The 19162-nt window shown below is 40.1% G+C and overlaps 1 protein-coding gene across 6 annotated transcripts in view; it reads right to left on the bottom strand.

Annotated features, from left to right (window-relative positions):
- Nucleotides 1–1130: 1130 nt before the first annotated feature.
- LOC139382887 (osteocrin) overlaps nt 1131–19162 on the bottom strand; it is a 37572-nt gene continuing 19540 nt past the window's right edge. For 4 of the 6 annotated variants that reach the window (XM_071127141.1, XM_071127138.1, XM_071127140.1 and 1 more), the window contains 4 exons: nt 5266–5364; nt 3724–3944; nt 2000–2119; nt 1131–1534 (listed from right to left, as the gene is read on the bottom strand). In XM_071127141.1, coding sequence (XP_070983242.1) covers nt 2035–2119; nt 3724–3944; nt 5266–5364 — 405 coding nt within the window. In that variant the 3' untranslated portion in view covers nt 1131–1534; nt 2000–2034. Of the gene's footprint in view, nt 1535–1999; nt 2120–3723; nt 3945–5265; nt 5365–6123; nt 6347–8890; nt 8975–19162 lie in introns of those variants that run through there. The other 2 variants (XM_071127137.1, XM_071127142.1) reach the window with 2 other exon arrangements.

The following is a 19162-nucleotide window of genomic DNA, read 5'->3' as shown; positions in this document are numbered from 1 at the left end:
CCTCACACTCAACGTCAACAAAACGAAGGAGATGATCGTGAACTTCAGAAAACAGCAGAAGGAGCACCCCCCTATCCACATCGATGGGACAGTAGTGGAGAGGGTAGTAAGTTAAGTTCCTCGGCGTACACATCACGGACAAACTGAATTGGTCCACCCACACAGATAGCGTTGTGAAGAATGCGCAGCAATCGCCTCTTCAACCTCAGGAGGCTGAAGAAATTTGGCTTGTCACCAAAAGCACTCTCAGACTTTTACAGATGCACAATCGAGAGCATCCTGTTGGGCTGCATCCTGGTATGGCAACTGCTCCGCCCACAACCGTAAGGCTCTCCAGAGGGTAGTGAGGTCTGCACAACGCATCACCGGGGGCAAACTACCTGCCCTCCAGGACACCTACACCACCCGATGTCACAGGAAGGCCATAAAGATCATCAAGGACAACAACCACCCAAGCCACTGCCTGTTCACCCCGCTATCATCCAGAAGGCGAGGTCAGTACAGGTGCATCATAGCAGGGACCGAGAGACTGAAAAACAGCTTCTATCTCAAGGCCGTCAGACTGTTAAACAGCCACTACTAACATTGAGTGGCTGCTGCCAACATACTAACTCAACTTCAGCCACTTTAATAATGGAAATTGATTTTTTTTTAATTATCACTAGCCACTTTAAACAATGCCACTTAATATAATGTTCACATTCCTTACATTACTCATCTCACATGGAAATACTGTTGTCGAATTGTTAGGTTAGATTACTCGTTGGTTACTACTGCATTGTCGGAACCCTAAGCACAAGCATTTCGCTACACTCGCATTAACATCTGCTAACCATGTGTATGTGACAAATCCATTTGATTTGATTTGATTTTTTGATTTGAACACAGGGATAAATACACAGGGGATAACCAGTGACACCTGGAGGGGGTGGAGACAATAATGAGGACAGGTGAAACTGATCAGGGTGTGACAGTCAATGTGCTTTCAACATTGTGAATTCAAATATAATCAATTTAACTTTACTCTGTCTTCTTAAGTATGTGTGTAAAATGTACTGTCAGAAATGAGCAATCACAGTACCAACGCAAAGTTGTACCAATACATGAGAGTAAAACACTTGAGTCAGTTGTTGTCTTATAATCAGTTTTTAATGTCAAGGCCATTGCCACCCAGTCAGCCTTCAGTCAAAGTGAACAGACAGACCATGTGTGCATGTACTACAAACGAGCAAAAAAGGCAAGAGTGCCCACAGGCATTATGGGTAAATAAGTGTGTTGCTATGTTAGTGATGTGCTTTTTAGGACATTGCCACACTGTATCCCCCCACAGTATCACCACTGAGGACGGGGAAAGGAAGTGGGGAGAAGGGGGGGGGGGTATTTTACTTCACATCAGAACTTTAACGAGGAAGTGATTTGTGCCATGGTGTACGTATGTAGGGTGATGGGGTGAGATGGGGGTTGGTAGGGCAAGAGGAGTTGCCGTGGGGTGTTGATGTGCTTTCCATGCATCTTCTACCTGTGGTAGAATCCCCTGTGGAAAATTGAGAAAATAGACACAGATTACATCGAGTGGTCTTCAATGTCATGTCTTCAAGAAAATTGTTGTAAGAATAAGTTATATCTGGTCTGATCCACTGTAGGGTTACTGTATTTTGTAGCTACGCTATGTATAAGAATGGACATGTTTTTCCTGACCTTGTGACCTGCTTTTCCTTATTGCCCATTATTAGGGCCCAAATTTGTTCCTGGTCAGGTCACAGGGCCCTATGTTATGAGTCATTCATATTACACTGTTGTGTACAGTATATAATGGTGTGCGGTAAAACTGGGTCTTGTTCATTAGGCACTAAACGGAAGGAAATAGATTGAAACAAAGAGGGACTACCAAGACTTGTCCATTAAGAAACCCTATTTTTTCTGTTACAATACGTTTTAAAACTGTTGCATTCCCTAATGAACATGACCCTGTGTACACCTCTGTGGGCTTGTCCTTTACCTGTCCAAGTAAGGGGATGGGTGGATGGGGGGGGTCTACCCTCGGCTGCTAGGTAGACGGCCCACTCCGATCCGGTCGATAGGAACACTCACTCGCCTCCGTGGCAGTTCAACAACTTTCCTGTTGGGGGATATAAACCGTCACCATTTACCTTTCACTTATCCTATGGGCCTGGTGTTTCCCAGATACAGGTGAACTTAACAAAAAGCTCATTGAATGGAGAATCTCCATTGAGAATGCTTTTCAGTCCTGGAATAAACATCATCTGTGTCTGGAAAACTGGCTGTATGTGTAACAGCCTAATCCTGGTGGTTATTTCAAATATGAATATTCCGTTTAGAACATGATTTAAATGTATCGTCAATCGAATTTGAATAAACTTGCAAATTGAAAATGGATTTCAAATAAGTTTAATTTGTATTTACTGAATCAAACTTGACAAAAACACTGAATACATTGCATTGCATGACCTGGTAAATAAAAAATAAAAAAGGAAAAACTAATTTGTGGTGAAACTGAAGCCAAATGTTCACATTGCGTGGACAATGACGTTCTTTCTAATTCTAATTGAATAATTTAATGCATATGGAAGTGGATGTGTTGTTTCCCTTTGACATTTAGACTGCCATGCACTGAAATAGGAAGGTTGCTGTCCATTCTGTCCAGGGGTGTTATATCAGTGGTCATAATGCAACCTGTTTCCTCTATTACGACAACGGCCATCATCTGACATGGTGGTCTTATAACACCGTCATGTTCATGTCACAGTGAAATGTCAAATAAAGTGGAACTCACTAATACAATATATGCATTTTCAACAAATGTTTTATTTGTAAATGTCCAGGAGGTAAACCTTTCACAGGTCTCAACATTTCTCATCGGTACAACTATGACCATGACTATGACTATGACCATGACCAAGTCCATACAAATAATTTAAAACCTTATTTTAAATGCATGACTGATTTGACGGTGAAGCTCTGATAATTCATCATGACTTGGCACTAAATCTCACACAGTTCATTCGCTTGGAAGAAACAGCAAAGCCTTTATTCCACGATGCACTTGCCAATCAAAAGCCTGTTTTGATCTTCAACCAATCAAATCTGCCTGTGTGTAAGCTACAACCAATTAAAGCGGCCAGTGTTTTGACGCTCGTCCAATCGAAATGGCCAGTGTTTGGGCTATGATAGAAAGATAACAATATTATATATTTCATATCTTAAGTAATAAGTAAGAGAGAGAAGAGTTGGACTATTTACATTGACACCCCCCCGTCTCCATTTGTTTTGTACACTGCTGCTACTCGCTGTTTATCATCTGTGCATAACTTCACCCCTACCTACATGTACAAATTACCACAACTAACCTGTACCCCCACACACTGACTTGGTATCGGTACCCCCTGTATATAGCCTCGTTATTGTGTTACTTTAATTATTTTTTACTGTAGTTTATTTGGTAAATATTTTCTTAACTCTTCTTGAACTGCACTGTTGGTTAAAGGCTTGTAAGTAAGCATTTCACGTTAAGGTCCACACTTGTTGTATTCGGCTCATGTTACAAATAAAATTATATTCTGTGTCCCGGGAAACTGCCCCTTTAACTATACGTGTGTAGGTCTATTCATGTATGTGCGTCAGGTTGGAGTACGGAAGTGCTTTACTGATGTCTTAATAAATAGCATCAAAAGTAGTCTCTCTCTCTAAATGGTTAGTACCTACCTCTGCTTGGAGCCCTTAGGGTCCATGGTGCTGATGGAGAGGCGGTCCAGTGGAGTGTTGGACCCTGGGAAGCTCCTCTTCATCTTGGTCTCGATGACATCGTTCTCCAGGCGGTCCAGGTGGTCAAGTAGTAGTAACTTGGCCGTCAAAGCCCCTGCTGCCTTTTGCTCACTGGACCGGGCCTGCAGGCCTGACTCCTCCAGAACCACCGGGTCCAGGTACTACAACAACAGCAATAGGAAAACACAGAAAGTCAATAAGAACTTCTAACACTAGGTTGGAAGTAAAGAATGGGATAACATATTGAGGTCTAAAATAACCTTTACCACAAGGTCAAAATGGATGGTTAATCAAGATAATGTGCTCATTAGCGTTAGCTGTCACACAAAATGTTTTTGCTTTGTGGTATACTTAAAGTGATACTTAAAGATTTTGGCAATGAGGCCCTATATTTACTTCCCCAGAGTCAGATGAACTTATGGATAACATTTTTGTGTCTCTGAGTGCAGTTTGAAGGAAGTTGCTAACTAGCGCAGACAGACAGACAGACAGACAGACAGACAGACAGACAGACAGAACGTCCCCCGTCCCTCCCTTGTCCCTCTCTGACGTGGCTGTTGTTTCTGCCTCTCCTGGGAACAGCGCTGTGTGGTATTTATAGCTCAGCCCAGGCAGCGCCACAAAAGCGATGACAGGCCGTCATCTCGCCATTTCGTTCCACATAATCAGATCGGGGGAGAGAAAATGTTCTGACCATCCCGATGAGAGACAGAATAACACAGCCACCACCGTCCGTGGCCGTGCAGATACAGTACCTTCCCCAACTCTTCTGCCTGGACCTCCCTCACTCTGCGTGCATGCGTGTCCTCAATCACTGACTCACTTACTAACAGCACTTACTCAGCTGGATCCAGGTTGCTCTTTGCACCTTCCCCTTGGCCCTAACTGTTCACCCTTCAGTGTTTGTAGATCGGAAGGGTCTAGATAGTTATAAGCAGTGTAATGATGGAGCTTCCACCATATTACTTCCACCTTACAGATCTGCAAACAACGAAGATCAAGGACTAAGGGGAAGGGGGACGCTCCTCCCCTCAGCCAGTTTACTATCCTGTGGTGGGAACGAGGAGTACACCACAATTGGGTTCCAATAGGATTTGCCTTCTTTCAAATACCTTGATTGTTAGCTTAAGCTTGCATGCCAGATTAATTTAGTTTGCACTTTTGGGACTATTCCATACGTTTCATTGCCCCAAGCAAGCTCAATGAAGCACAGCTTGATACTATTTGAACACAAGTCTGGACCACACAGGTGTTAGGAGATTTCTATAATACTATTATATTATTATGTTCAGGGTCAGTGGTTCTTCCTGGTCAGGTCACTTGGCACCAATTATACAGTAGTTACTGATACATGGAACTCATATGTGACCAGGTGAACCCATACACACACACACACACACACACACACACACACACACACACACACACACACACACACACACACACACACACACACGCACACACACACAATCCTGATCTCACCTCTGGGCTCTCCTGGGTGAGGCGAAGGCTGTCTACGCTGCAGTGGAACAGAGTCACCGTCAGGAGACACGAGAGAAGCACACACCCGCACCCCAGCATCTGAAACACACACACACAGATCAGGATCAGACATACACATCTGTACTTTACAGTGTACAGAACATGAAATCAAAGCTATAACGTTGTAACATATTCACGAGTAACAATAATAGTTGTCACATACAATACACACTTTGTACAAATTTAAGCAGTATAAGCTATACATAGTTCTCACTTTGGTTTTTTTATCGCTTTGGTGCAATTTTCAAAGGTATGTGGTACATTTTTACAAATCTTAGTACAAATCTCAAAACCAATCATCAAAAACGAAGTTGCTTAAAAACTCATTTCAAAACAAACAAAAAGTCAGTCAGTTTTTCACCAAACTTAATCAGTGTTCCATTTAGAAATACATGTTTCACATTGCAATACATCTTCATATAAAGTAATTTTTTTGTTAAAACAAATTGTGGTATTAATCCGACTGCTCTTAATTGATGATCACTGAATCGTTTGGTAAACCTATAGATTTGACATGTAAACTAATTTGTCTACTACAGATTTTGAGAACTACATATTGAAAATGTAAGTATTTAAAGTAGAAACCTGAAAAATACGATATACAGTACCAATCAAGAGCTTGGACACACCTACTCATTCAAGGGTTTTTCTTTATTTTTACTATTTTATACATTGTAGAATAAAATAACACATATGGGATCATCTATCATCAATGAAAATATATTTTAGATTTTAGATTCCTCAAATAGCCTCGATGACAGCTTTGCACACTCTTGGCATTCTCTCAACCAGATTCACCTGGAATGCTTTTCTAACAGTCTTGAAGGAGTTCCCACATACAGTATGCTGAGCATTTGTTGGTTGCTTTTCCTTCACTCTGCAGTCCAGCTCATCCCAAACAATCTGAAATGGGTTGAGGTCATGTGATTGTGGAGGCCAAGTCATCTTATGCAGCACTCCATCACTCTCCTTCTCGGTCAAATAGCCCTTACACAGCCTGGAGGTGTGTTAGGTCATTGTCCTGTTGAAAAATAAATGATAGTCCCACTAAGTGCAAACCAGATGGGATGGCGTATCGCTGCAGAATGCTGTGGTGGCCATGCTGGTTAAGCGTGCCTTGAATCCTAAATAAATCATAGACCCCTGTGACGTGTGCGCTGGGAGTCAGGAAGCAAGTTCATGGAGTGAATCATTTAGTAAATGAACGAAATATGATACAAAACAAGAACCACGAACAACGTACAGGCATGAAACTGAAACAGAAACAATAACACCTGGGGAAGGAACCAAAGGGAGTGACATACATAGGGAAGATAATCAGGGAGGTGATGGAGTCCAGGTGAGTCTGACACGGTGGTGCGCTTAACGATAGTGACAGGTGTGCGCCATAACAAGCAGCCTGGAGACTTAGAGCGCTGGCGAGGGAGTATACGTGAAAACTTTGCCACAATCACACATGGAGAGATCATTCGTTCACCTACTCTGCGTCTCACAAAGACACAGCAGATCGAACCAAAAATCTCAAATATGGACTCAGAAATTGCAGCCCAAATAAAAGCTTCACAGTTAAAATAACAGACACATCTCAACATCAACTGTTCAGAGGAGACTGCGTGAATCAGACCAAAGGACAGATTTCTACCGGTGTAATGTCTTTTGCTCGTGTTTCTTGCCAAGAGTGTGCAAATCTGTCATTAAGGCAAATGGTGGCTACTTTGAAGAAACTCAAATATAACATATATTTTGATTTGTTTAACACTTTTCTGGTCACTACATAATGCCACGTGTTTTATTTCATAGTTTTGATGAAACTAGTAAAATAAAGAAAAACCCTTGAATGAGTAGGTGTGTCCAAACTTTTGACTGGTACTGTATACACAAATGTACAGAATTACAATGATGATGACTATTTAGATTTTTTAAAATCTGATATTGACAAGATCCAATGTACTCTAACAAATAAAATCAATGTTTATTGGTCACATGAAACGGATTAGCAGACGTTACAGCAGGTGCAGCGAAATGCTTGTCTTTCCAGCTCCTACAGCGCAGTAATACAATATCAGTACAATGCAATACCAATACGCAAATAATTCAGAAAGCCCAAAACAAGCAAGTAATGCATACCCTGTACAGTAAACATGTATCCAAAATCTTATGAACTGAATCACATACAGGACCACTACAATACATAAGTACAATACAATACTGTAATATACACCAGTGTTCCAGAAGTGGCGGCCTGCAGGCCAAATGGGGTTTTATTTGGCCTCCCAAGTACAAAAAAAGTATATATTTTTTTGTTGGATATTCAGCACTGTAAAAAACACCAGGAAATGTTGTGATGGGGGCGTTCCTCTCTAGGTTTCTTCCTAGGTTCTGGCCTTTCTAGGGAGTTTTTCCTAGCCAACGTGCTTCCACACCTGCATTGCTTGCTGGTTGGGGTTTTAGGCTGGGTTTCTGTACAGCACTTTGAGATATCAGCTGATGTAAGAAGGGCTTTAAAAATACATTTCATTTGCTTTGATTTGAAATCAGCTCCAAGAGATTTTAATTTTGGAAATTTGTTCTCACACATAATAGAGTGACGTGATTATATATAAATGTAAGCACAGTTTGAAATCATTATGTTTTCGTCAAATGTTATTTCTGTTTGTGCTTCTTGCGATCAATTTGAAGTCCACAAATGATTTGCAATTATGTCCGTCCGTCCGCCCCCCCCCCCCCCCCCAACCATCCATAGTTGATGATCCCTGCAATACACGATTACAATATAGGTGGAAAATTAGCTTTTACCACCCTCCTTCAGGCCATGGATGAGGCATGCAATGATTTCAATCCAGGTGCATAAACAATGATGACATTTACTGCGATTTCGATGAGAACCTATGGCCAAATGCTCAAGACAGACTTGATGCCAACTAGTGCCTGCTAAAAATAGTTTAGTTCATTTCTTTAATTTGATTACATTGGAAAGATGTTTTCAATGAGCCCACGTTTGATCAAGGGATAGAAATTGTGGACATTTAATGTTCAGTCAATTTTAATGGGTAGTGCAATTGTATTGCCAATGTGAAAACAGAGTAGTGCACTGTAATTTATAGTACCGTATCATATCACATTCAAAGGGCAATTTTGAAAAATGTATCTTACAGTGCTTGTTAAATAACAATTGTATTTTGGTGATTAAACCAATGAGTTATTACATTTCATTGTTAACTTATATTTTGGATCAATTGTTGTGTGGTGAAATATGTCAGCAAACAAAATGAATGCACAATGAAAGGTTTTGAATATTAGACTAACTACATTACAGGTGTTACCAGTTTGGAGTTTTGTACTAAGTTAAAAAAAATGTTCCACATACTTGTGAAAATAGTACCAAAGCGATAAAAAATACTAACACATTCACACACCAATTACGAAGTCAGTAGTGTTTCTGTGTGTGTGTGTGTGTGTGTACATACGTGCGTGTGTGTACTGTCTGTGTGTACCCCTCTCCAAGATGTCAGACGCAGAAACACTGGCCGTTTTGGGTTACTGCGATATAGAGCTTGGTATTTACCTTTACGCAGCCTCCATCTGTGAAAATACTGGGAGCTCGGCATGGCTCGCCGCCCTGAATGTGAGAATGGGGTGGATGTAGACCCGGACACACCTCATCCCTTCCCTTTACACAAACACATGACCACAGGATGTAACAGCCAACCCCAGTCTCCCCTAACCCTAGCCTGGATCAGTGACCGGGCTAGTCCCTCAGCTGACTCTACTGTGGAAAGAAGCACATGTTGTTGGGACTATAGGGGAGAGTGGGGACACAAGAAACAAGGGACCTCTGTAACAGGGTATGTACAAATAATCCCTGTTCTCCCCTAGTTCCCTATGGATGACTTAGTTCCATATACACATGCCTACTGTCTGTCTGTGTCTCACCTATCCTGTATCACTGATATCTTAAGCTATTGGATAACACAGGGGTGGTGTCTCCTGGGACTTACATGGAGGTGGTTCCATCATCGGCCTGTCTGGTTTATCCTGCCCCTTTCTGATTACTATGTGTAATAACACCAGAACCATGATAATGCCACGACAATGCATTTGTGCTCCTGTTGTGAACTTCAGAATAGTTGTACATACGTACCAGGGTCTGGTGTAAATTTTATCTTAATTAAGTCAATTCAAGAACTGAAATTCCTATTGTAAATATGAAGATCATTTTTAATTAGAATTGGAATTTCAGTTTACTTTGTGAATGGACTGACTTCAGATAGAACTGACCAGAGCCTGATACTTAAGTTGTTATAATAGTCGCTTATCTGTTATCATTTCATACTTCAAACTCTCACTAGAACACTAATTGGCCATGTCCAATTACCTGTACTTGCGTCAGAGCCATTCCTAGCCTTTTGGGGGCCCAAAGCGAGATTTTCTTGGTAAATTCCTGCAATTCTACAGATTAACCCGCAAGGCGCAGAGAAAATGTTGTCCTCCGCTTTCTCTCTGTTTGATGCACTGGTGTGTGACTCGGCTGTGTGTTGCTTGTGTATTTGCCATTTCACTGGCTATGCTTGTTTCGGGAGGTGATTTGTGGGCTGTATTTGTGAACTCACTGTAGCTAAAAGCAAACTTTAAGAAAATTCCTGTCAAGAAGAGAGACATGTAAGCCCAGCTAGGCAAGCTAGCCTAGCTAGCCTGTAGTTTAAACTGCAGGTCACTAACTAATGTTTTCAACGCTGCAGGAGCTGTGTTTATTTTGCTCTATTCTGGGACGATGTGGACCGTCTTGACATTCAATGTAGCAAATGTTTGCCTGCAGAGGACTACAGGGGCGAAGTGGCTACTCTTAGCAGGTTTCCTCCAGACGTGATGCTTGACATTCAGGCCAAAGAGTTCAATCTTGGTTTCATCAGACCAGAGAATCTTGCTTCTCATTGTCTGAGAGTCTTTAGGTGCCTTTTGGCAAACTCCAAGCGGGCTGTCAAGTGACTTTTACTGAGAAGTGACTTCCATCTGGTCACTCTACCATGAAGGCCTGATTGGTGGAGTGCTGCAGAGATGGTTAGAGACCCTCTGGAAGGTTCTCCCATCTAAACAGAAGAACTCTGGAGCTCTGTCAGAGTGACCATCGGGTTCTTGGTCACCTCCCTGACCAATGCCTAACTCCCCCGATTGCTCAGTGTGGCTGGGCAGCTAGCTCTAGGGAAAGTCTTGGTGGTTCCAAACTTCTTCCATTTAAGAATCATGGAGGCCACTATGTTCTCGGGGACTTTCAGTGCTACAGAACATTATTGTTACCTTTTCCCAGATCTGTGCCTCGACACAATCCTGTCTCGGAGCTCTACGGTCAATTCCTTCGACCTCATGGCATGGTTTTTGCTCTGACGTGCTCTGTCAACTGTGGGACCTTATATAGACAGGTGTGTGCATTTCCAAGTCATGTCAAATCAATTGAATTTACCACAGGTGGACTCCAGTCAAGTTGTAGAAACATCTCAAGGATGATCAATGGAAACAGGATGCACCTGATCTCAATTTCGAGTCTCATAGCAAAGGGTCCGGAAACTTTTATATATATATATATATATATATATATATATATATATATATATATATATATATATATATATATATATATATATATATATACACACATTTCCCCAATTCCAAAAACCTGTTTTTCTTTTGTCATTATGGGGAATTGTGTGTAGATTAACGAGGGGAAAAATATATTTAATACATTTTAGAATAAGGCTGTAACGTAACAAAATGTGGGAAATGTGAGGAGGTCTGAATACTTTGAGTTCCCCATAACATTATTACACCACTATATATCTACAATACAAAGTGTATTTGTATTTAATATGGATCCCCATTAGCTGCTGCCAGGCTAGCAGTTGCTAGTCCTGGGGTCCATCAAAATTAAGGAAGATATCAAATATTTATTTAAACATTACAGTATATTCACATTCGATTTCACAACATATTAAGTGTGTTTCTTCAGGCCCTTAGTCTGCCACTACATATCTACAACCCAAAATCCATGTTAGCGTGTCTTTGCATGCACGTGTCGGTGCCTGTCTGTGTCTCATAACAGTACCCGCTGTTCCATAATGTGTATTTTTACCTGTTTTAAAAATATGATTCTACTACTTGCATTAGTTACCTGATGTGGAATAGAGTTCCACGTAGTCATGGCTCTACAGTTGAAGTCTGAAGTTTACATTCACCTTAGCCACCTTAGCCAAATACATTTAAACTCTGTTTTTCACAAATCCTGACATTTACTCGTAGTAAAAATTCCCTGTTTTAGGTAAATTAGGATCATCACTTTATTTTAAGAATGTGAAATGTCAGAATAATAGAAGAGAGAATGATTTATTTCAGCTTTTATTTCTTTCATCACATTCCCAGTGGCTCCGAAGTTGACATACACTCAATTAGTATTTGGTAGCATTACCTTTAAAATGTTTAACTTGGGTCAAACGTTTTGAGAAGCCTTCCATAAGCTTCCCACAATAAGTTGGGTGAATTCTGGCCCATTCATTCTGACAGAGCTGGTGTAACTGAGTCAGGTTTGTAGGCCTCCTTGCTAGCACAGGCTTTTTCAGTTCTGCCCACACATTTTCTATAGGATTGAGGTCAGGGCTTTGTGATGGCCACTCCAATACCTTAACTTTGTTGTCCTTAAGCCATTTTGCTACAACTTTGGAAGTATGCTTGGGGTCATTGTCCATTTGGAAGACCCATTTGCGACCAAGCTTTAACTTCCTGACTGATGTCTTAAGATGTTGCTTCAATATATGCACATAATTTTCCTCCCTCATGATGCCATCTATTTTGTAACGTGCACCAGCCCCTCCTGCAGCAGAGCACCCCCACAACATGATGCTGCCACCCCTGTGCTTCCTCCAAACATAACAATGGTCATTATGGCCAAACAGTTACATTTTTGTTTCATCAGACCAGTGGACATTTCTCCAAAAAGTACCATCTTAGTCCCCATTTGCAGTTGCAAACCATAGTCTGTATTTTCAATGGAGGTTTTGGAAAAATAGCTTCTTTCTTGCTGAGCAGCCTTTCAGGTTATGTCGATATAGGACTCGTTTTACTGTAGATATAGATACTTTTGTACCCGTTTACTCCAGCATCTTCACAAAGTCCTTTGCTGTTGTTCTGGGATTGATTTGCATTTTTCAACCCAGAGTACGTCCATCTCTACGAGACAGAACGCGTCTCCTTCCAGAGCGGTATGACGTCTGCGTGGTCCCATGGTGTTTATACTTGCGTACGATTGTTTGTACAGATGAACGTGGTACCTCCAAGTGTTTGGAAATTGCTTCTCCCATGATGTCAAGCAAAGAGGCCCTGAGTTTGAAGGTAGGCCTTGAAATACATCCACAGGTACACCTCCAAATGACTCAAATTATGTCAATTAGTCCATCAGAAGCATCTAAAGCCATTACATTATTTTCTGGAATTTTCCAAGCTTTTTAAAGGCACAGTCAACTTAGTGTATGTAAACTTTTGACCCACTGGAATTGTGATAAGGTGAATTATAAGTGAAATAATCTGTCTGTAAACAATTGGAAAAATGACTTGTGTCATGCACAAAGTAGATGTCCTAACCGACTTGCCAAAACTATAGTTTGTTAACAAGACATTTTTGGAGTGGTTGAAAAACGAGTTTTAATGACTCCAACCAACTGTATGTTGTACTGTGTTCCTCCGATAGTCTGGATTGTGAAGAGAACTCTGGTGGCATGTCTTGTGGGGTATGCATGGGTGTCCGAGCTGTGTGCTAGTAGTTTAAACAGACATCTAGGTACATTCAGCTTGTCAACACTTCTTACTAAAACAAGCAGTGATGAAGTCAATCTCTCCTCCACTTTGAGCCATGAGAGATTGACATGAATATCATTAATGTTAGCTCCCTGTGTACTTTTAAGGGTGAGCCATGCTGCCCTGTTCTGAGCCAAAAGTCGTTCTTTGTGGCATCTGACCACACAACAGAGCAGTTGTCCAGGTGTGACAAAACTAGGGCCTGTAGGACCTGCCTTGTTGATAGTGTTGTTAAGAAGGCAGAGCAGCGCTTTAATACGAAAAGTCTTCTCCCCATTTTAGCTACTGTTGTATCAATATGTTTTGACCATGCCAGTCCAGGGTAACTCCAAGCAGTTTTGTCACCTCAACTTGCTAATTTTCCACATAATTAATTATGAGATGTAGTTGAAATTTAGGGTTTAGTGAATGATTTGTCCCAAATACAATGCTTTTAGTTTTCAAATATTTAGGACTAACTTATTCCTTGCTACCCGTTCCAAAACTAACTGCAGCTCTTTGTTAAATGTTGCAGTCATTTCAGTTGCTGTAGTAGCTGATGTGTATAGTGTTGAGTCATCCGCATACAACAACACCCTGGCTTTACTCAAAGCCAGTGGCATGTCATTACTAAAGATTGAAAAAAGTAAAGGTCCTAAACAGCTACCCTGGGGAATTCCTAATTGTTCCTGGATTATGTTTGAGAGTCTTCCATTAAAGAACACCTCTGTTCTGTTAGACAAGTAACTCTTTATGCACATTATAGCAGGGGGTGTAAAGCCATAACACATGTGTTTTTCCAGCAGCAGACTATGATTGATTATGTCAAAAGCTGCACTGAAGTCTAACAAGACAGCCCCCACAATCATTTTATCATCAATTTCTCTCAGCCAACCATCAGTAATTTGTGTAAGTGCTGTGTTTGTTGAGTGTCCTTCCCTATAATTGTGCTGAAAGTCTGTTGTCAATTTGTTTACTGTGAAATAGCATTGTATCTGGTCAAACAAAGTTTACTGAGGGTTATAACAGGCTGATTGGTTGGCTATTTAAGCCAGTAAAGGGGTTTTTACTATTCTTGGGTAGCGGAATGACTTTACCCTTCTTCCAGGCTTGAGGGCACACACTTTCTAGTATGGTTAATGTGGCAAATAGGAGTTGCAATATTGTCCACTATTATCCTCAGTAATTTTCCATCCAGATTGTCAGACTCCTGTGACTTGTAATTGTTGATAGACAACAATATTTGTTTACCTCCACACCTACTTCACGGAATTCAAAAGTACAATTATTGTCTTTCATAATTTGGTCAGATATACCTGGGATCTGTAGTGTCAGCGTTTGTTGCTGGCATGTCATACCTAAGTTTGTTTATCTTGCCAATTAAAAAGTAATTCAAGTAGTTGGCAATATCAATGGGTTTTGTGATGAATGAGCCATCTGATTCAATGAATGATGGAGCCATGCAGCCTTTTTTACCAAAATGTAATTTAAGGCGCTCCAAAGCTTTTTATTATCAATCTTTATACAATTTATTTTTGTTTCATAGTATAGTTTATTTGTATTTAGTTTCGTAACAGGATTTCATAATTTGCAGTACATTTGCCAATCATTTGGGTTGCCAGACTTATTTGCCATACCTTTTGCCTCATCCCTCTCAACCATAATTTTTTTAAATTCCTCATCAATCCAAGGGGATTTAACAGTTTTTACAGTCATTTTCTTAATGGGTGCGTGCTTATTAGTAACTGGAATAAGCAATTTCATAAATATGTCAATTGCAGCGTCTGGTTGCTCCTCATTACACACCACATACCAGCAAATAGTCCACTTACGCTAAGTGGGGAAATAGGTATAGCCAGTTACAATTGTAATGGCTTAGTAGATCATTAAAAAAGAAGATACATTTTTACCTAGCTAAAAGCAAAATAATATAATATCTCATGTTTACAGGAAACTCATTTTACAAATATAGATGAGGTTTGGTGGAAAAAAGGACTGGAGGGAGAATTATATTTTTGTCATGGGCAAAACAATCTCAAAAGGGGTGATTATACTAATTCATATACATTTTATCTGATTGTGCAAACTGAGCAAACAGATCCTCAAGGAAGATGGATTCTTTTAAATATTCTATTGGACCAAAAACTGATCTGGCTAATTAATCTACAGTATATGGGCCAAATAATGATAATCAACACTTCTTCCAAAATATGTATAATAATCTATTAAACTCAGATTATGATACGGTTTTAAGCACCTCAATGGATCGTAAAGGAAATCACACTACAAACTATCACCCTCAAGCACTTAAGGAGATCACGAAGATCATGGATACATTAGAACTAGTGGATATATTTAGGCTGAAAAACCATGCCATAGTGAGATATACATGGAGAAGGCTTAATCAAGCTAGCCGTCTTGATTACTTCCTAGTCTCATTCTTGCTGGCATCAAAAGTTTTTTTTAAGTATTAATAGGAGACCGAATGCGATTGGATCCCCATTTAATTGGCCGCCATATAACTCTTACAGAATTTCCACGTGGACGGGGATTTTGGAAGTTTAATCAAAGCCTATTGGATGTCAATTTGTTCTTAACTAAGACAAAATAATTCATAATAGACTTTTTTCTGTACAACATAGGTACAGTAGATCCCCTTATTGTATGGGACACTTTTAAACGTACTTTAAGAGGCCATTCAATACAATACTCATCATTAAAACAGTTTAGGTCAAAAGAGATTAGACTAATAGGAAATAGAGGAAGTAACAGTTTAGGTACAGTTGAAGTCGGACGTTTACATACACTTAGGTTGGAGTCATTAAAACTCGTTTTTCAACCACTCCAAAAATGTCTTGTTAACAAACTATAGTTTTGGCAAGTCGGTTAGGACATCCATTTTGTGCATGACACAATACATTTTTCCAACAATTGTTTACAGACAGATTATTTCACTTATACTTCACCTTATTCACAATTTCAGTGGGTCAGAAGTTTACATGCACTAAGTTGACTATGCCTTTAAACAGCTTGGAAAATTCCGGAAAATGATGTCATGGCTTTAGAAGCTTCTAATAGCCTAATTGACATAATTTGAGTCAATTGGAGGTGTACCTGTGGGTGTATTTCAAGGCCTACCTTCAAACTCAGTGCCTCTTTGCTTGACATCATGGGAAAATCTAAAGAAATAAGCCAAGACCTCAGAAAATAATTGTAGACCTCCACAAGTCTGGTTCATCCTTGGGAGCAGTTTCCAAACGCCTCAAGATACCACGTTCATCTGTACAAACAATAGTACGCAAGTATGAACACCATGGGACCACGCAGCCATCATACCGCTCAGGAAGGAGACACGTTCTGTCTCCTAGAGATGAACGAACCTTGGTGCGAAAAGTGCGAATCAATTCCAGAACAACAGCAAAGAACTCTGTGAAGATGCTGGAGGAGACAGGTACAAAAGTATCTTTAGCCACAGTAAATGGAGTCCCATATCAACATAACCTGAAAGGCCACTCAGCAAGGAAGAAGCCACTGCTCCAAAACTGCCATTAAAAAAAGCGAGGCTACGGTTTGCAACTGCACATGAGGACAAAGATTGTACTTTTTGAAGAAATGTCCTCTGGTCTGATGAAACAAAAATAGAACTGTTTGGCCATAATGACCATCGTTATGTTTGGAGGAAAAAGGGGGAGGCTTGCAAGTCAAAGAACACCATCCCAACCATGAAGCAACATCATGTTGTGGGGGTTCTTTGCTGCAGGAGGGTCTAGTGCCCTTCACAAAATATGTGATATGTGGATATGTTGAAGCAACATCTCAAGACATCAGTTAAAGTTAAAGCTTGGTTGCAAATGGGTCTTCCAAATGGACAATGATCCCAAGCAATACTTCCAAAGTTGTGGCAAAATGGCTTAAGGACAACAAAGTCAAAGTATTGGAGTGGCCATCACAAATCCCTGACCTCAATCCCTTAGAAAATGTGTGGGCAGAACTAAAAAAGCTACCCGAAACGTTTGACCCAAGTTAAACAATTTAAAGGCAACGCTTCCAAATACTATTTGAGTGTATAAACTTCTGACCCACTGGGAATGTGATGAAATAAATAAAAGCTGAAATAAATAATTCTCTCTACTATTATTCTGACATTTCACATTCTTAAAATAAAGTGGTGATCCTAACTGACCTAAGACAGAGAGTTTTTACTAGGATTAAATGTCAGGAATTGTGAAAAATGAAGTTTAAATGTATTTTGCTAAGGTGTATGTAAACTTCCGACTTCAACTGTATATTGTTTATGTTAGCTCTCCCTGTACATTTAAGGTTAATTGTAATTTTCTTTTGTCCCTCTTTGTGGCACCTGACCACCTGACTTATCTTGGGATAAGAAGAGATTAACCATGTCCATACACACTTCAGCCAGCTGGTCTGCACATACATATTTTTACTTGTCTGTTTTTTATTTAACACTTTTTAAAATTGTTATCTTAACTTCTTAAATCATTGTTGGTTAAGGGCTTGTAAGTAAGCCTGCTGTCCTCATTTTCTTAATAAAGATGACCACCATTGTTCCTCTATCCAAGAAAGCATTGGTAACTGAACTAAATGACTATCGCCCCGTAGCACTCACTTCTGTCATCATGAAGTGCTTTGAGAGGCTAGTTATTAAGGATCATATCACCTCTACTTAGCTGACACCCTAAACACAATTTGCATACCGCCCCAATAGATCCACAGACAATGCAATCGCACTGCACACTGCCCTATCCCATCTGGTCAAGAGGGATACCTATGTAAGAATGCTGTTCATTGACTATAGCTCAGCCTTCAACACTATAGTACACTCCAAACCAAAAAGATCATCAAGGACATCAACCACCTGAGCCACGACCTGTTCACCCCGCTACCATCCAGAAGGCGATATCCAGTACAGGTGCATCAAAGCTTGGATTGAGAGACTGAAACAGCTTCTATCTCAAGGCCATCAGACTGTTAAATAGCCATCACTAGCCGGCTACCACCCGGTTACTCAATGGAACACTAGTCATGTTTTTAATAATGTTTACATACTGCGTTACTCATCTCATATGCATATACTGTATTGTATTCTACTGTAATTTGTACTGTAATAACTGCTTCTCCTAATGTTGATATATTTCTGAAATCTGTTATTTTACTTTTTTGATTTGTGTGTATTGTTGTGAATTGCTAGATATTACTGCACTGTTGGAGCTAGGAACACAAGCATTTCACTACACCACAATAACATCTGCTAAATATGTATATGTGACCAATAACATTTGATTTGATAATTATGCATTGAAAGTTGATAAACTTGTGAAAATGGCCCTTGAATATTTGGTAAAGGAATTTGTCAAAACACATTCAGCATTGTTCACACCCTCTTAAGCCTTAGCCCCATCTCTTTAAGCATTAACATGTAAGGCCATGTGCAACCAAAGATTGCAAGACTATACTACGTCTATGTTACTACCCTTTATCATAGTGACATCATGAACATTCTATTGTCATCTGACATCAAACTTGTCATTGCCATTATTTATTTATTTTATTTAACTAGGCAAGTCAGTTAAGAACAAATTCTTATTTTCAATGACGGCAGGGGCAGAATGACAGATTTGTACCTTCTCAGCTCGGGGATTTGAACTTGCAACCTTTTGGTTACTAGTCAAACACTCTAACCACTAGGCTACCCTGCCGCCGCATTATGAAAAAGTATAAGCACAATAACTAGAGGCTGCATGATATCAGCAACCTAGTGGTCCAAAATAGCATAACTAGTGTATTTTAACAACAATAAACCCACCCATTAAAACATGTAGTAAACCAGGCAATTAAAAGCAACTTTCTAAACAATCTTCCGTTTTGTTCATTTCTAGCTAATGTTAAGTTAGCTGGCTAGCCTTGGCTCATTTGTCTTCATTACTAAAGGAAAATAAAGTCACAACAAGATCATTATTTACAAGTTAATGGCGACCCAATTCCTGAAAATAGCTTAAGT

The sequence above is a fragment of the Oncorhynchus clarkii genome, chromosome 24 (genome assembly GCF_045791955.1).
Source record: "Oncorhynchus clarkii lewisi isolate Uvic-CL-2024 chromosome 24, UVic_Ocla_1.0, whole genome shotgun sequence".
Lineage (NCBI taxonomy): Eukaryota > Metazoa > Chordata > Actinopteri > Salmoniformes > Salmonidae > Oncorhynchus > Oncorhynchus clarkii.
This window is presented reverse-complemented; position numbering and strand designations above follow the sequence as displayed.